The sequence below is a fragment of the Xiphophorus hellerii genome, chromosome 4 (assembly GCF_003331165.1).
Source record: "Xiphophorus hellerii strain 12219 chromosome 4, Xiphophorus_hellerii-4.1, whole genome shotgun sequence".
In the NCBI taxonomy this organism is placed as follows: domain Eukaryota; kingdom Metazoa; phylum Chordata; class Actinopteri; order Cyprinodontiformes; family Poeciliidae; genus Xiphophorus; species Xiphophorus hellerii.
In genome coordinates this window covers 9,932,470-9,946,740 of record NC_045675.1, presented here as the reverse complement: position 1 = coordinate 9,946,740, position 14,271 = coordinate 9,932,470, and the positions used below count along the sequence as shown (strand labels likewise).

The following is a 14,271-nucleotide window of genomic DNA, read 5'->3' as shown; positions in this document are numbered from 1 at the left end:
GAAATGCAAACTTAGAAATTAAATGTATTGTTTGGTGCTTTGACAATACAAAAAAAACACATTCTCCAGTGCACCGGACTAATGGTTCAATGTGTTTCTCTTTTTGTTATTTTCTGATGTGTATAAACAAAATGTTTAATTTAAATTTTTGGTATTTAATCCCACAGTTGATATTTTGACAACAGATCATCCTTTTCTCCAAAACTGGGCTGGACTGGATCCTGGCAGTCAATAACCGATCTTCCCAATTAGCACAATAGGGATCAGTGTAAAGGAGTTGTAGTTTTTGTCAACAACTGGCACATAATTTTTGATTTGTTTTCAGGATTCATGTCTTTACTTGATCCACTTTGACTCAGCTTCCAGATGTTACTGTTTTGGTTTAAGATCTTGTATATTCTATAGCTCTTTGGTCCCTTTCTTCCATTACCCTCTTGCTATGTAACCCTGTGGTTGTAGACTCTCATGTTTCATTTGAGACATATTAATTGAAAGCATTGGGTGAAACAGCATGAGACTTAATTTTCTTTTCTTGTTAACAGTCTAACCGAATCACCTGATAGGTGTGATATACCAACACTAACAAAGACTGCTAGATAATTCAGAGTATCAGTGAAAATATTTTTTTTTCAGTAATTTAATTCAAAAGATGAAATTTTATAATGATATATTACAAACAAGGCAACATGTTGGACTATAAAGTCATAGGTTACAGTTGATAAAAAAAAAACGCAACAAAAAACAAAAAGCAAATGTCGTTGTTATGGCCTCCACAATAATGGAGAAGACTCCTGACTACAATTATCCAGTAGGCACTTAATGATACTCTCCAAGAGGAGATTAAACCACAAATTTGCTTAAAGCCACAGCCAAGGTGGTGTATGTGTACCACTAATACTTGTTGATCCATATTTCACACAATCTGTGCACTTTGGCGCTGTCTAGTGATCTGGAATAATTCAGAAATGATCAAAATGATTCCAGATTTTGCTCATTTGCATTATTAATTCTACTTCAATGTGCAATACTTTTATTATGCTTTATGAGTACCGTATATGAAAAATTGTGTCATCAAATACAAATCAGGATAAATATACTTACCAATGTCGACAATTTGATGAAAGTGTTCCTGTCAGCAAAGACCTGAATCTAACTGGTGTTTAATTAATCAAAAAGAAAACAACAAGAAGAACTGAACTTGCTTATTTGACTGCATGTGATGTCTCATCATATAGCTCTATCCATCCAGATGAAATGAAGGGCTAATCACTGCTGGTCTTCCAATCAGAATGATAATGTTATATAATTTTTCTTTCTTTTTGTGGGGATTTTTGCCACATGGACCTAACAGCTCAGCTTTCTTTGATAGCTACAGCATCTGTCTGTTCCTGTTCCCACTGTGTACCAAGTCTCTGCATGTCCACTCTACAGGTTTTCATGTCTGTGTGTGTGTGGGGGGGGAGGTTGTGGGCTTGGGTGTGTGTCTGTGTGTGTTGTCTTCTCTGTGTTAATTGTTTTTTGTGTTTGAAATTCTTTCTGAATGTAAGCAGCACTTCAGCTTTTTATGTTCAATTGATCTGCATGTTGGATCAATTATTCACCAACATACTGCATATGCATGTAACGACTGTGTATCATATGTGCTTGTCATGCTGCTTCTGTTAGAACGATTAGCTTCATGCCATTTTACATTCTAAACATATATGCACATATATGTTTTGATAGAGGAAAACGTGCATGCACATTAACATTTCACACCTCAGTGAACAAACAATACATGTGGACCTACAAAGACGTGCACAATCACTTTTACTAACCAGTTAACATACAGACTTTTACCACACACATTCATCAACATTTACAGCTTTTTGATGCCTCCAGTGGCCCTGACTGAAATGTGTCTGTGGTAGGATTAAGGGCGGGGGCCAGGCCTGGGGAGCAAACCAGGACGGCGTGGTGAACAGCCAGCCAGGGGCTCGAGTTGTAGATGAACGTGAACAGATGGCCATCAGTGGGGGCTTCATCCGCAGGTATAAGTACTGATAGGTTTATTTTGTCATAACCTGCAAAGAATCAGCCAGAGACAGAGATTAGGTTTCTTTTGATTTCTTTTCTGCAGAATAGGAGAATTGAGAACAGACGCGACGAATCGCTGTCAAACACTGTCTGGACTCAATTCTGCCAGTTCTTTCTTTGCATTTCTCTTTATTGTATAGAAAAAGGAGGTTGGGCTTCTCTTCACACAGTCACACAGAGAATTGACCAACCGTCTTTACATTCTGAAACCTCCTATGGACATGCCCTTATAAGGGCATGTGGCTGACCACAACTAATCAGTTACAGATGGAACTAATAACACATGAATGTTTAACGTTTTTAGCTTCCAAGCAAACATCCTAAACAAAGTTAATAACATACTACAAAAGAAAGAGAAGTTAAGTAAATATAAAAAGAAGAATAATATGAGAGTAATAATATAAAAAGAATAATATGAAAACATAACTTGTAAAATAAACTCATGAGTAAATGAACAGGAGGATAATTTTTCTAACACGTACATTCTGTAAATGTGTGTAGGTGTCTTGTTCCCAGATTCATTCATACTCAAGATATACAGATTTGAACATGTGTTGCTGTTTATTTATAAATGTAGATACTTAACATACATTAATTTGTTTTTTCATGCTGGTTAATAATTTTGTCTCTTGGAGTTACTCTTTCTTCTTCACAATGTACCAGGTTTCCTGTATGTCTTGTAAGTACATCAACAGAAAGTTGCAGGACGTACTGCAAAAACTTAAAGAGGCAGTCTTATGTAAAATCAACTTTTTTTTAGCCTTATATCATAATGTTATCCTCTCATCACAAACATACCTGGAGTGTTGCTTTGATTCTTTAATACATGTTTGAGAAATCCTTAAAGCTGCCTTGGCAACCATTTAGCTGCACTCGGCCCCCAAAATGTTTGGGGGAACCGAGCATTGCCTTTGATTATACGAGGCTCCTCCATGGAGCTGCAGTCTCCAAACCGAGCCTTTGTACTACAGAGCATCCCTGCTACTTCCACACTCAGCTCCTTCAGTCTATCACCAGCAGCAATTAGGAAACACCTGATGGAACTGCACATCTGCTGAATTCATTTTTCAAGTTGCTTTTTTTAGTGTAACGCTGGTAAAAATGTTATTAAAGGGTTAATAGAGGACCGATGTTGTGATAAAACAGAGAAAGAGCAGAATTTTCTTAAATAAACAGAGACCAGTTTCAAGGCATCAAATTATGAAGTCAATTTTCTTTTAAACTATATTCAATACAGCCTTTTTATAATAACTGAAGGTAATATTGCTACCTTCAATTATCATAAAAGTCATAAAATGGCACTCTGTATCTGAAAAATGCATGATACTACCACTTTAAATTTCTACAAATATGGTTTAACATTTTTTTGAGCAGCTTGTATCTCTTGTTTTAGGTCCAAACCAACAAGCCACAATAATTTGTATTCTGCAGGGTAACGGACGACGCCCGGGAGAATGAGATGGATGAAAACCTGGAGCAGGTGGGCGGGATCATTGGAAACCTGCGTCACATGGCTTTAGACATGGGCCAGGAGATTGACACGCAGAACCGCCAGATTGAAAGGATCATGGAGAAGGTACTGCATCCCTATATCATTACTATAGGGAGTGTGTCCCTATAATCAGGGTCACATCCTCACATAATACCTGATTATTTCAAATAATCAGGCATCTGGTTACTTGAAAAAATCAGATACATTTTAACCTGTTACTGTTTTATTTTTTTTTAGTTATAAATTTACTGATTGAAACAAATCAGTTTCCATGTAAAAGTATGACAAAAGAAAAGAACATTGCTATTCTTTTAAAATAAGCTGACCAAATAGAAATTTTTCAATTAATATGTATCAATGTCACGGGGTAAAGCATTAAAAATTACTTTTGCACCAACAAATATCAGTAAAATAAAGAAAAAATAATAATACTACAAGGTACAATTTAGCTAATTCATAGATTTAAATTATGTTTAGCGTGAATTACAGGCTGAACAAAAGGTTATGTTTTGATTTCAAGCAGATTTACTCTGACTCTAACACACTAATGGACCAAATGTGATTTACATGCTGCCCTCTGAATCTGTTTACATTCCGATTTATAATACCTTCACTGAAATAACCCTTCCACATACCTCTGTTTATACTTCTGTCTTACCTAAACATCCTGAGGTCTGTAAAAGCTGCTGCTTTTCTCTTTCAGGCTGATTCCAACAAGACCAGGATTGATGAGGCCAACCAGCGTGCCACAAAGATGCTGGGCAGTGGCTAAACGGCAGCTTAAAGTGCTCTCATCCCTGTTAAACCCCAGTGACACCAACCAAACCCAGCCCTGCCCCAACACCAAATGCCGACAGCAGGCGCTGCACAGTCATGCTTTTATTGTGATACTGGTAGAAGTTTGCACACATACACATATCATACATTGCTTCCCTCCCCTGCTCTCACTCCTACACCTACCTAACACTCCATTAAATCCCTAACCTTGTTGTCAATGTTGCTCTGTGACGTCACTTTTTGGATTTTGCTATTAAATAGTTCAGTTAGGCTTCATCCACGCCAGTCTTATCCGCGCTGTATATAGTCCATCTTTACTTGCTTTTGTGCCCCTGATCTCTCATCATCTTCTCTTCATCCTTTTCTCTCTTTTTTTAAGTTTTTGTGTAAAATAAACTGTCTGTAAACCTTATGTCCACATTATCCTTTCACAGACTTAGTATTCTAGTATTGTCTGCCTCAGACGCATTCTGTATTATCAGATAGGATATATTATGCTATATGCTATGGCTGTATAAACAGCAAACACTGAGCATTGTATAAATATATCTAGATGTGAATTTGCTCAAAACTTAATAGTTACATAATAGAACATGAATTTTGCCTGCAATGTGACTGTCTCTGATCTGTATGACAGTGAATTACCAATCTTATTATTGGCACAGTGTTACAACAATTTAATGCCACAGATGTTACACTGCAAACATTTTCCTCAGGGACCTAATCTTACTACACAAAAGCAAAGTTTGAATGATCTATTAATGCATTAAAAATCTATCAAAAATACATATTTCTATCATAAGGCTCATTTTGAAATGAGATAAGTAACAGTTGCACTTGTTTGTGGTCTGCACAGCATTATTGGGGAGCAAATATTAGGTTGTAACCAAGATCTACAGCAGTGAGTCCAAGTATACAGCACATTTTTAAAAGTGTCAGCAACATCTTTGCATAAACTAAAGACCCATTCCACAACCAAAGCAATAGAGCATTAAGTGCATTATGCATGTTTTCTGCTTCTCAAAGCATGAAATAATTCATTTATCCAGAAAAACATCCTAACTTGGCAACAGTATGCTACATACTGTAGCATAAACAGAGAAGGAACTTATATCTGTTTGCAATAGTGCCACTCAGTTTTGTGTCTCCTTACCTTTCCAGACTGTGATCATCACTGTAAAATAATATGTACCTTGTTAAATGCCAATAAAACCATCTAAACTGTAGGACCAAATCCAGTTTTTCTGTCTATTTTGTTGCATTGTATCTGAACAAAAGAGCTGCAAGGTTACAATGTGAAGCCCAGTCACAGAACTAAGGGAATTGAATCAATGGATCTTATTCAGATTCATCGCTTGGCGTTATCCTAATTAACTTATGAAGATTTGCTAGCTTATATTAAAATATCATCAAAATAAAATTATTTCAGAAACTTAAATTCACAGATATCAGAATATGACATAGTTCAGAAAATGTACAAATGGCACCAATCTGTGCAATACTTTTATAATGACAACTTTTTATAGACCATCTGGTAATATGAAAGCATGTGTTACTGATATGCATATAGCATCAGGAATGCTTTCTAAATACTAACAGATTTTCTCTAATTTCTTAGCAGTCTGTGTCTTTTTGCACAACTTGAGTTCAACACTTATTAAAATTGACAATTATAGACTAATTTGTTTTTATCTTTTTGAGTGTGGACTACTTGGATTGCTGTCACCATGTGGTATAAAATTTACATACATGGCCTCATTAGAAAAACTTCAAATGAGAAATTGTTGACCTGCTTGATACTTATTTTACCAGCTTTATAATACTCACTCTACTCGCTCTCCACAGGAAAATGAGAAATTAGATTTATGTCAAATTCAGATGTAAAGGAAAAAAAAAACAGAAGAAAGGTTAACAAAGAGACAAAGCAGGAAAGATGAGTAGCAGCACATTACACTAATGGACATCTACAGTGCTGCTCTGGGCTTAGGGAGGATTAGAGTACACCACGTCACTAAGAACTGAAACACTCTCTCCCACACATGGGGCTGATGGACTATAACTTAGTTACATGTAATACCAGTCCCATTGCAAGCTTGCCAATACATGTAAATACAAAATGGTGGAAGATTGCCTTCCACTTTATCCCCATAAGATATAACAATTTGTAGTTTACTGAAAGAAAATATATTGATGCTTAATATTTTAATCTGTCTTTTTTCTTTCTTCTTACTCACTCTTAATGCAAATGATTGCAGAGTTAGGGTTTTGCAGTTAGACCTGGAAACATAAGACATTGTGGAAAAAACACTTATTTGTGCACATCTAATGCAAAGTCTCCCCCTACTGGTAGTTTATGCAGATGCAATTTTGATTTAGACCACAGATTTGGCTCTTTTTTTTTTTAGGGCAAAACGCCCCAAACACTGTTAAATAGACAATATCAACAAGTAAATAAACCGAATGATTTCTGCAAGTATTGTAACAGAACTGTGTACAGGGTGAGTTTTCTAGGCAATGTGAGGGAGAAATGAAAGGTTCCAGCGATGTTTGGTGGTGAGCATATCAATAATTTTTTTAATTAGGATATGCCATTGAAACAAAAGTCTTTGAACCCAATCATTATACCAATCTACTTACATCATTAAAATTTTTTTTTGAGAAACCATAATCATAAGACTAATTATAAATGCTTGAAATGTATCTCTGTTTGATGAATCTATATTTATTACAATTATTTAACAGTTTGAAATATCATCCAGGTAGACATTAAAAAGAAAAGAGGAGACCAAATGCTTTCTTTAATAATAATAATAATGTCTCGTCAGTATTTAACCTATTGTAAGTCTGGTCTACTCTAAAAAACAAGAATTAGCGTTTCAGAAATTACGTCAGGTCGACGTCCTCTACGTACAGGCGTTGGGCTTTCCCCTGAATCACGTGACGACTGGCGCCCTCATCGTGTCTGTCCGTCCAGAATCTCCCTCTCTACCACTTACAGGACGGTTAGCGTCTCCTGTTCGGCACCATGTTCCGAGCTCTTTCCCGTTTATCGACCTCAGGTTTCCGAAGTGTGGCTCGGACACGGACCGGTTACTCGGGTACGTTGGTCCGCTTTGCACCCAATACAAAATCTTATTGTAAAACCTTGAATACGATTGGTTTGCTCGGCTAGCATATAGCCACAAGCTAACACAGGGTGACATTGAGGCATTTTGAATGCAGCTGTTTCTGTTAGTTTCGCATTGTCAGTGTTTTGTTCTTTTGCGGTTCATTCTGTATTTTAATTGGGTTCTTGGAATGAAATTTAAAGAACAGTGCTCTCGACCTTGTGATGACCCCGTTTAGTCAGTTCAGAAGGGTCAGTAGCCGCAGTTTAACACAACTAGGACCAACACTCATTCTGTAGTATTTATTTGCCCCGCGGCTTAATTCATCTAGCTTCCCTTGACCTTAATCAAAATGCGTATTTTTGGTCTGTTCTCTGTAAACCCGTATAAAGTTCTCCTGCTCAGGTGAAAAGCTTTTTAGTCAGTAAAAGGAAACAGAACAGAGTCTATGTTGATGAATGGCGTTATAAAATAGTCCTAAATCAAAGTGTTTAATATCTTGAAGAAAGTGCAGAATTGTGTTAGAAGAAGTTGAGATTTAAGGAAAATGGAAGCAACCTTCTGTTCCTCGACCTGACCTGAGAAGTTTCACCCCTGAGTAAAACCAACAGGGGACAATATTAAGCACACAGAACAACTGCTGGTTTGATTTTATTTTCTTTGAGAACTTTTAATGCTCATTTGGGAGCATAGTTCATCAGAAGTATGTTCAGTTGTTGATTAAAGTCAGGCACAGATTTAGTTTGTGGTTTGACAAATAACATTTGTGCAGTGGGATTATTTGGAGCAAGTAGTTGTAGCTTTTCATTCATTATAAATGACAATCATTCAAAGAATTAGATATGGGTCTGTTACTGGTATCAGAGTATAAAAATGTTTGTGATTTTGAAAAGTTACCTGCTAAGGTAACTTGAAAACCCTAATATGTCTGATGATTAAATACAAAATGACTTTTTTTTTTGTTAAATGACTGATTTATTTAAATAAAATAAATCAGATGTTATTTTTTGCTGCAATTTTGTCATTGTTTTTATTTTTAATTAGGAAACAGGTTTTGCTTTATTATAATTCTGCACTTGTGTTTTCCAGCTCCCCTGGCATCCAGATGTTATTCCCATGGGAAAGTGGAGACGGAGGAGGAGTTTGATTCTCGTTGGGTCACCTACTTCAGCAAACCTGACATTGATGCCTGGGAGCTGAGGAAAGGTGACTGTACTGGTTGCTGTTATCAAGAGAGTTTCCTGGTGTTTTTGCTCATAATGTTTTGGTTTGTGTAGCTTTTACAACTCCTCACCAGATCCACGAGAAGACTGAATTTCTGAGGAAGCTTTAGGCAAACTCAGCTAATGTAACTTAAGAGTTTAATACCTGTGGAAAAAACCTTCCTTAAATTAGTAGTAGGCTGTTATTGTTCTAGCTTTTAACATACTTGCTAATCCAGTGAACACTGGGAGAAGAAGACCTGGAATGTCTGCACTTGTTTGTCACATATAGCATTTTTGAGACTGTCACTTCTGAAATAGCATGCACATTAGCCATCATTTTGCATGCATCACACACACACTCCAAGCAATCACCAGTTTTACTCAGTCAAGCCGTTCACCTCTAATAATACTAAAGCAAAACTCCTGGTGCTTAAAGCCAAACATGCAATTTTAGCTGTTTATTACATGCGTTCACACTCTATCATACACTTCTCATTCAAACTTCCATTCATTTTGTCATACTTTGCTCATTCAACTCTTTTTTTTTTTTTTTCATTCATCCATCCATATATATCCTTCACACAAATATTTATTACACATCTTATCAAGCACAGATCAACATCATTCTAGTAGGCCTACTCACACACACTTTCATTCCTCTCTTCCCCAGGTATTTAGGACATATTTTAAGTGTCATGGTAATCTAGTTAATTCCCTAATTTATCTTTATCTTATTTATCTTAATTTATCTTATCGCTTATTTATCGACACTAGTTGTTATTATTTTCTTGCCGGAACAATTAATTTTTCACTTCCGCCTGTCATTATCTCTCCAGGTTTCCTTATTTTACTAACTCAGAGATCTCAGAATTTATTGCAGTTAAGGCCATTTTATTATCATGTGCGTCTCTCCTTTCCTTACGTTCTACTCAGAGAACTAGTTAATGTAACTTCAGTTAATTAGTGTATTTATTTATAAAAATATAAAATATGGTTGGTTAGTGATCTGATTCTTTCAGGAAAAAACTACCTTTTAGTCCTCGTCTGGCGCGGTCACCACCAATAACGTCTGTTTTTTTTCTTTATGTTGCTTGAATCTAAATTTATTGGCTATTAAAATTAAACTAGCAAAGAGCTCAACTGAATAATGACTGCTTCCAATTCTTTAATTCTTTAATTTGGCACCAATGTAATATAATCATGGATCTACTGTGAATCAAATCATAAGGAATGAGTTGATTAATTTAGTTAGTTGCGCTCGCTATATCTGCTCCTTGTAGTATTGTTTGCTTATTATTGCTTAATATTGCTAAATATGTTATATATTCTTCAATAGATATAGCAGTTAAGTGAGTTTTCCTACAGTTTTCAACTCTATTTACAGTAAAATATACATTTAAAAGATGTTCAACATAGTTCAGTGTCACAGAACAATGATTATTTAGATGAAAGTCTGTTTTATTTGAGTTAATTTGAGGCTATATGCTTTAAACCTCTTTGTTTTGAGTAAAGAGTAGTGAAAAAAGGAAAAGCTACGCTGCACTTCTCTTCAGTTGGTGAGCAAGGGTGGGCTAGTTAGCCGTAATAGGAAGTGGGCTGTCTTAGATATTGTGGACTACAAGTTGGGTGTGTTCAAGGAATGGTCTCAAATCACGAAAGATCCGGGACCCGTGACGTGTGTTGAAACAGAGGAGGGAGAGACAGAAAAATAAAAAGGGTGGGAGGGGGCAAGAGAGAGAGAGAGAGGGGTAGAAGGGTTGGAAGGGAATGTTCGTGTGTCTATCCTTTGGCAATCCGCCACAAACGCCTTTCTTTTCTCTCACTGTAACTTAGGCTGTAGATATGGTTATATTTTCCTATCTTTATTACCTAAGTTACGAACAGTATAGAACAATTGTAGACAAATTAAAGGCCAACTTTTAACTCTTAAACAGAGCACAGTTTCAACGCTTCAACGCCACTTTGAAGCAATCAGTCAATTAATAAGCCCAAAATATGCACATTTCAAAGTTTACAATATATACAGAGCATGCCGTTGAATACTTACACAGCAGACACATACGCATTCATTCCCAATTATTCAGCATTCGTCTCAACACATTCATTCCATTTATTTTCTCCCAAATATTGCTCTTTTCTCCACTTCCTGTGAAATTTCTTCTCCCCGGGGATTCTAATATATATATAACTTATTGACTATTATATTTATAAAAATATTAATTTAGTTGGCTACTGTTTTAACTAGCCATTGGTCAATTTTAATGTGTGCACACAATAGAATATTCTTATGTTAGGACCACAATTATTCAGCCAAGGCACAATTTAACTTCAAGTCCTCTTACAAAGATTTTAGACAAAGAAAATAAGAAAACACATACTGCAGTTTAATTCACATAAATATTCTTTAAAAAACTCAATTTCCTAAACTTTGAGACTTCTCAGTATATGTCTCAGACTCGTCGTTTTAGGCCCCTTATTTCTAACTGAAAGATTTCTTATCTAATCAGTCAAAAATGAAGGAATCAATCCTCGCTCAGCCCAGTCGAAATCGAAGATTTGTGACCTTAAACTTTATTCTCAGCGCTTTACATCAACTTATATATGGAGATCTCAATCTTTACTTTTTCCTTTATTCATATATCTAAGGCCTCACCAAGAAATCTGATATTTCTTTTGGGGGTGTTCTTCGCTTTCTCTGGGGAAGGTCAGAATCACCTCCCGGCCTTTTTCTAGAGATCGCAATCTCTCTTCGCAGATTCAGCTGGCTTAATATTAAACTCATGGCCTCTTGCCATTCTCCTAACCCACGGCCTCACGCCGTATTTAACAAATCGTGATATGTTTTAATTAATCAACTTGCGAAGGCGCTCCCTCAGAAGAGCTTCACCCAGCTCGCTGAAATGTGGTAACTTATAACGCGGAATGGAAATTCCTAGAGTGTTACACATCGCCAAAAGGGCGTAAAGCCAGACTGACAAAGGTGCTTGTTTTAAGGTTGCGTATATTTCCAGAATGTAAAAGGTAACTATGAGCCTTTGGTGATTAGGCAACCCCCCTTAGCGCTAAGGGTTCGCTTGATGATGAGCAGAAAAGAACCTTATCACTTTTTAGCTCTTCAGACTGCCACCAGACAAGAATCCTTTCTATAATTTAATAAGTAAGAGATAAAAATCTTACCTCTTTTTCTGTGTCTGGCCCGGATCCCTGCCTTGCAGCCAGTCTGGAGAGAGACACCTTTTCGTCCCCCTTAAGTCCCCCTGAATCGGCTCATTGGCACGTCGGGTGTCACCATTTATATAGAGGAATTTAAGGGTGCCTAAACTTATAGAGTATATAAATAAAGGTTAAATAAGACTCGGAACTCCTTCTGCTCATAGTCAAAACGAGAAGAGATTTTAATGCACATCTGCGGAACTAAACATCACATACACATCGTTACAGTAGTCACAAAATCTCTTGACTTCTACTTCTGGTATCAGTTTTTTATAGGATCCGAGCTCTGCTGGTGTGTATTGGAAAGCCCCGACCAATGGCGTTGCTTTCCTCCATTTACGTAGTTCATTTGGCTCCGTCTTACACTGGATGTGTATTGGAAGTTCCTTGGAAACATTCAGACCTATTGGCCTCCAACATCTGCTCCATTTCAAAGGTGCAAAACAAGTCAATTATTATTCTTATCTATCCAAACAGTTTATTCCTCAGACATTCTTTCCGTCTCACTTCGGCTTCGCACGCCAAGGAAAGCTGGGAGCCAGGTCAACTTGACTTTCTATGGCGCCAGATTTCCTCAGTGCAACTCCATAAAGAGTATTTCCACTCTTACATAATCCCAATCCATTTGACACAATACATTTCTTTTAGGTTAAAACATATCTTAGTGCGAAACCGACCAACAAACATAATTTTTAACTATTAATATAATTATATTCCTCTACACTTACTGGCTGGTAAATAACAAGGATTTGATCAATTACAGGCATGAACACTTTAATTGGATATGACCTGGTCCCAGAACCCAAGATCCTGGATTCAGCACTAAGAGCCTGTCGTAGGCTGAACGATCTCGCCAGCGCCATCCGCATCCTTGAAGCTGTCAAGGTGAGTCTCACTCCCTCCATTGGCTAAGGCAAGTTTCTTTTCTAAACTTTTCATTTAGCACTTCCAAACTGAAGCTCAATCAAAGAGACATAAAAATGCCCATGTTCCAACATTTAGTGTACTGAAATTTACTTGTCCAATTTGCAACAAATTCAAGCATATTCTCCTGTTTGCAGGACAAAGCAGGTTCCCACAAAGAAATCTATCCCTACGTGATCCAAGAGCTGAAGCCCACCCTTACAGAACTTGGCATCTCAACACCAGAGGAGCTTGGAATTGATAAGCTGTAGACTGTCGAGGTGAGAAGGTGTTAGACTACACACTGGTTCACACCCATGTTGTGTTTGTTGACTGTCTCAAAGTGTAGAACTGTAACGCTGCACATAAAAATACCTGTGGGGTAAAAACATGTCTCTCTTCTTTTTTTTTTCTTTCAGGCCTTTTTGAGTGATGATTCTCCTGATTGACTCCCATTGGAAATGTCTATATTGTTGATTCAATACATTCTGTGCTGTTGTACAAATTAATGGATATAATTAAAAAACAATTACCAAACGTGTTATGTATTTGGAAGAGAACTACAAATATAATATGTGCTGATGATAAAATAAACATTAGAGGGAAGCCAGAGAAGTGCAGAGTTATAAATAAGAATATCACAAAAAGAAATTCATTTTAAAGTGAAACTCATAGATTCATTGCACACACTGTAATAAACACAGCACACTGTGTGGTAATGTGCTTAACAAATATATGTAGTGTTGCTTATCTGTGGATAATTTCTCATGCCTATTATGGCTTACAGATAATGAAAAGTGAGCACCAAGTTTTTAGGAAAATTGTTGCATATGATCTGAAAGGGTTTTTACTGTTGTGCTATAAAATCAAAGGAAAGATTGATAATTTGACAGTTTCGTCAAAATTCACAAGGAGGGTATGCCAGAAAAAAACTACTGCTAAAGAAGCTTTCTATTCAGAGTTCTGCATTTAAAATATCAATAGCAACTTAGTGGAAAGAAGTAGAAGGGACAACTGCAGCCTACAGATTGTTTCTCAGTGGTCCAACGTTCCCTTGTCATATTGAAGTACATTTTGAATTTTATTTGGAAATCAAAGTCCTAGAGTCTTTAGAAAAGTGGAGAGGCACAGAATCCATAACGTATGAGTTTCAGTTTGAGGTTTCTAGGATCTTGGAGGATTTTGGCAGCCATGTCATCAGCAGGTGTTGGGTCATTGTGTTTTCTGAAGTTCAAAGGTAGTGTATCCATTTACTAGTTTTTTTTCCCAGAGCATATTGTATGCTGAGGCTGGTGTCCTCACGTTGCCTCCATACACCACCCAAACACACACATTGGTTTAATTAGCATATTCCTGTGCTTGATGGTTTACAGATTTTCTTGGCCTATCCATAGTATTGGACAATTCTCCAATACTATGGAGTATTGTCAAGAGGACAATGAGAAACAGCAGAGTCACAGGCTTATCACCTCCTTGCTATGCTACATTGATTCAGAAA

General features: G+C 36.8%; 2 protein-coding genes across 2 annotated transcripts in view; both read left to right on the top strand.

Annotated features, from left to right (window-relative positions):
* LOC116718147 (synaptosomal-associated protein 25-A-like) overlaps positions 1–5,579 on the top strand; it is a 35,580-nt gene extending 30,001 nt beyond the window's left edge. The window contains exons 6-8 of the mRNA XM_032559840.1: positions 1,911–2,030; positions 3,508–3,652; positions 4,272–5,579. Coding sequence (XP_032415731.1) covers positions 1,911–2,030; positions 3,508–3,652; positions 4,272–4,340 — 334 coding nt within the window. The 3' untranslated portion in view covers positions 4,341–5,579. The remainder of the gene's footprint in view (positions 1–1,910; positions 2,031–3,507; positions 3,653–4,271) is intronic.
* Positions 5,580–7,257: 1,678 nt separating this feature from the next.
* cox5ab (cytochrome c oxidase subunit 5Ab) lies at positions 7,258–13,314 on the top strand. Its single transcript, XM_032559842.1, has 5 exons — positions 7,258–7,443; positions 8,542–8,658; positions 12,634–12,755; positions 12,932–13,054; positions 13,193–13,314. Exons 1-4 carry the CDS (start codon positions 7,371–7,373, stop codon positions 13,043–13,045), a joined length of 426 nt encoding a protein of 141 aa, XP_032415733.1. The 5' UTR covers positions 7,258–7,370; the 3' UTR covers positions 13,046–13,054; positions 13,193–13,314.
* The last annotated feature ends 957 nt before the right edge of the window (positions 13,315–14,271 follow it).

Coding starts and splice junctions, on each gene's coding strand:
- cox5ab (XM_032559842.1), top strand. CDS start 7,371: ATGTTCCGAGCTCTTTCCCGTTTATCGACCTCAGGTTTCCGAAGTGTG. Junction 8,659..12,633: donor TGCCTGGGAGCTGAGGAAAG/GTGACTGTACTG, acceptor GATCAATTACAG/GCATGAACACTTTAATTGGA. Junction 12,756..12,931: donor GCATCCTTGAAGCTGTCAAG/GTGAGTCTCACT, acceptor TCCTGTTTGCAG/GACAAAGCAGGTTCCCACAA.